General features: G+C 40.7%; 1 protein-coding gene across 1 annotated transcript; it reads left to right on the forward strand.

Moving 5' to 3' along the window:
- The first annotated feature begins 2,369 nt into the window (after window positions 1-2,369).
- Window positions 2,370-2,900, forward strand: LOC117182987. Its single transcript, XM_033376114.1, has one exon. The coding sequence runs from the start codon at window positions 2,370-2,372 to the stop codon at window positions 2,898-2,900; it is 531 nt and encodes a 176-aa protein (XP_033232005.1).
- Window positions 2,901-3,385: the final 485 nt, after the last annotated feature.

Here is a 3,385-nt window from a genome sequence, read left to right on the forward strand (position 1 = left end):
ATTCATTTTTTATCTCATATGGAGTTAAACCCTTCAAATGAAAATGTTTGATTACCGCTCTGAACTCGTTTTTTTCCATTTTTCTTAACGAACATTTTTTTTCAATTGGTTATAAAAAAACGGAAACTCAGAAGATGTGGACTGTGACTGCACCATATATCTAGTCGGGAGTGGTGCTGACTGAAAACAGATGATTTGGAGCGATTCGCGCGCCATCTGTTTGTCATTCTAAGGACTTATTGAACTACCCTCGTATAGCTTTTACATCAGCTCCGTGCTGACCGCCGTTAAGTGAAGAATGATTGTGCATCGACAAGCAAATAAAGTACCACGCAGTCATCGAGGCAAAGGACTGGTTAATAAAGTCGTCAACAATTTATCGTTTGAGTTGCACTTGCCTGGCTACCAATACTATGGTTCTGGTACGAAGCTAGCTAAACGACTTGCTAGCGATTATACTGGTCTTAATCATTTAAACGCAGCGTGCAAAGAACACGACATTGCATACTCGCAAAATCGTGAAAACGTTGACGCGAGTACTCAGCAGATCGTGTACTAGCCTGTAAAGTCTGGAAACGTGTTTTTGCTAAATACGTTGGGGTCAGCGAGAAAGCTGCATCTCTGGCTATAACTAACGTCATGAATGCCAAAGCAAAACTCGGTATGGGGTTAAAGAAGTAGTACATTGCAAAGAAGAGGAAATGTACCTCAAAGAAGAGGAAATCCAGTTTTAAGAAGAAACCATCTACAATAAATAAGCTACAGACATTTAGAAAGGTTGTGACTGCAGCAAAGAAGGCAATGAAACGAAGTAGTGATGCAAAAGTGGCCATCAAGACTGCATCAGAGGTGCACAGAAAGCTGTCAAAAGCGTAGGCGATAAACGTCAGGTGCAAAAGCTACGTGTCTTGCCAATACCCTCGAAAGTTGGAGGTGTTTTTTCACTGATTCCCATTTTTGCTGGTCTCAGTGCACTTGGATCTCTCACTGGTGGAGCAGCAGGTGTAGCTAACGCGGTAAACGGTTCATGCGCTGCCAAACAACAACTGGAAGAAGCTCAAAGTCATAATAATGCAATAGAAGTTATTGCTCTAGGAAAAGGTTTACATTCAAAACCCTACCAAAAAGGATTAGGTCTTCACATGAAACCTTACCGAAAGGGACAGGGACTTCATCTGATACTGGAGCCAAAAAACTTGTAGTGGAGCTACCTCACCGTCAACTCACTGATGCCGATCTGTTTAAATATGCTTAAGCACTAAAAATTCCACATTTTCGTGGAGTTTATATGTGCAATCAACTACCTGTCAAGGGACCTCACCAAAATGAGTCAGCTATTGTCAATCTTCATGATAGTCACGGTCCTGGTACCTACTGGGTGTCCTATAGAAAGATTGGTAATAGTGTTCTATACTTTGACAGTTTCAGTAATCTTCAACTACCGACGGATCTAGTAGAACCTTGGTGATGGTAGCGTGATAATGTGCAATTACGACAGGTATCAAGACTATGACAGTGTTGAGTGTGGACACTTGTGTCTGAAATTTCTATGTGGACAACTGCATATAAAGAATAAATACTGTATCTAAGAGCGTGTGATGATTGAACTAGAGTCAGTACAGAAAAGAACACCATCATGGATGAATCATTCACTCTCACGATAACAGGAAACTCTTCTGTGCTAGATGCAGTGTATTTTCCACCAATAGTACTCTCTTCTCACAACAACTATGCCCTTGGACTCGTTGAATTGCTCATACTCAATGCAATTCCTATTGTGGACACTGGAAAGAATAAAATCTATGTTGACGATCGAGTGGTTACCATTCCTACCGGTAGCTATGAGATTGAAGACATTGAGAATTATGTCCAGAAGGATCTAGCAAATGATGGCATTGCAATAAACATCAAGCCCAATAATAACACATTGCTTGTTGGGATTCACACAACGTATTTTTGAAGCCAATAAGACTCTTACTTCTGATCTACCTGTGGCCATTCTTAAAGTCAACGCTCAACGTTCTCAAGCAGCACGCAAGTCGCTAACACCACAGAATGTGCTCCTGCAGACATAACTTGTTCTGAAGATCAGATCTCTTGTAAAAAGAAATTGAAGCGTCTATTCAGAATATTTATCATTTCCACTTGTTGTTGCAACAAAAATGGAAGAAATACTAAACATTAAAGCATCAGTGGGCACTGGTGAGCCTGTAGCCCCTTATGAGATTCATGCACATCAGCCTTATGCCTCATCAACATTTAACAACAGAGATGAAATTAGAATTACTATCCAGCATCAAAATTTGTGTATACTACCCAGCAAGAGTCCCACTCACTATTGGACAAATTAACTTTATGGAGCATGCAGGATGGCTCAACATCCCGGAAGGAACAAAACGCCTTATGAGGGATATTTTGATGTCACTGTTCCACTCAGTATAATCTTGGGATTTTCTGAAGACTATCGAAAAATCGTTTCAAACGCAAAGCATGAAATTGTTCTGACAAGATCGCGCAGTGACATAAATGCTATTGTTCAGGCACGACATGAGCCTGGAGCTGAAGAGCAATTCGAGATCTCGATACATAAAGTGGAGTGGATGATACCATATGTAGTGGCTTTAGATCAGCAAAAGATACACTTGTTGAACATTATTGGAAAAGATTTTTCCACCACCATGAGTTTTCGCTCATGTGAATTGTATGAGTACCCCCTGCTCCCCACCACCTCAAGACGTAAATGGGCTGTGAAAACGTCAACTCAGTTGGAAAAGCCACGGTACATTGTACTGGGTTTCCAGACTGGCAGAAAGGATAAACTAATCAGACATGCTAAACGCTTTGACCACTGCAATATAACCAATGTGAAGTTATTTCTCAATTCACAGTACTATCCGTAGAGAACTTTGGTCATAATCAGTTTGCGCTACTGTATGATATGTATGCAAACTTTCATTCAGCATACTACGGTAAAGGGCCTGAACCAATGTTGAAGAAAAGTGATTTCAAAGAATATGCTCCACTTACTGTCACTGATTGCTCGAAACAAAATGAGTTTCTCAAACTGGCCTCTGTCGACGTTCGTTAGGAATTTGAATTGGCAAACAATTTCTCTGCTGAAACTGCAGCCTATTGTCTAATTATACATGGCCGTATCATTCAGTACCAACCCCTTAGTGGTAGTGTGAAGAAGTTGATTTAAGATGACCATGCTGGTGGGGGTAATAATGGTAGGGATGAAACATATAAAAGAGAGATGATTTCGGCACCAGACTTTAGTTTTCATCGAAATGGAGTTCATTGTGGACGTGAAAGGCTTCAAGAGGCCAATCAAGCAGTTTGTTTTCAAGGAATTGGCCCTCATTCCTCTTCAGGAAGAAACGCA

Source organism: Belonocnema kinseyi, chromosome 2, assembly GCF_010883055.1.
Source record: "Belonocnema kinseyi isolate 2016_QV_RU_SX_M_011 chromosome 2, B_treatae_v1, whole genome shotgun sequence".
In the NCBI taxonomy this organism is placed as follows: domain Eukaryota; kingdom Metazoa; phylum Arthropoda; class Insecta; order Hymenoptera; family Cynipidae; genus Belonocnema; species Belonocnema kinseyi.

Bases quoted from the DNA above. Each gene is read 5' to 3' on its own strand.
- LOC117182987 (XM_033376114.1), top strand. From the start codon at position 2,370: ATGGCTCAACATCCCGGAAGGAACAAAACGCCTTATGAGGGATATTTT.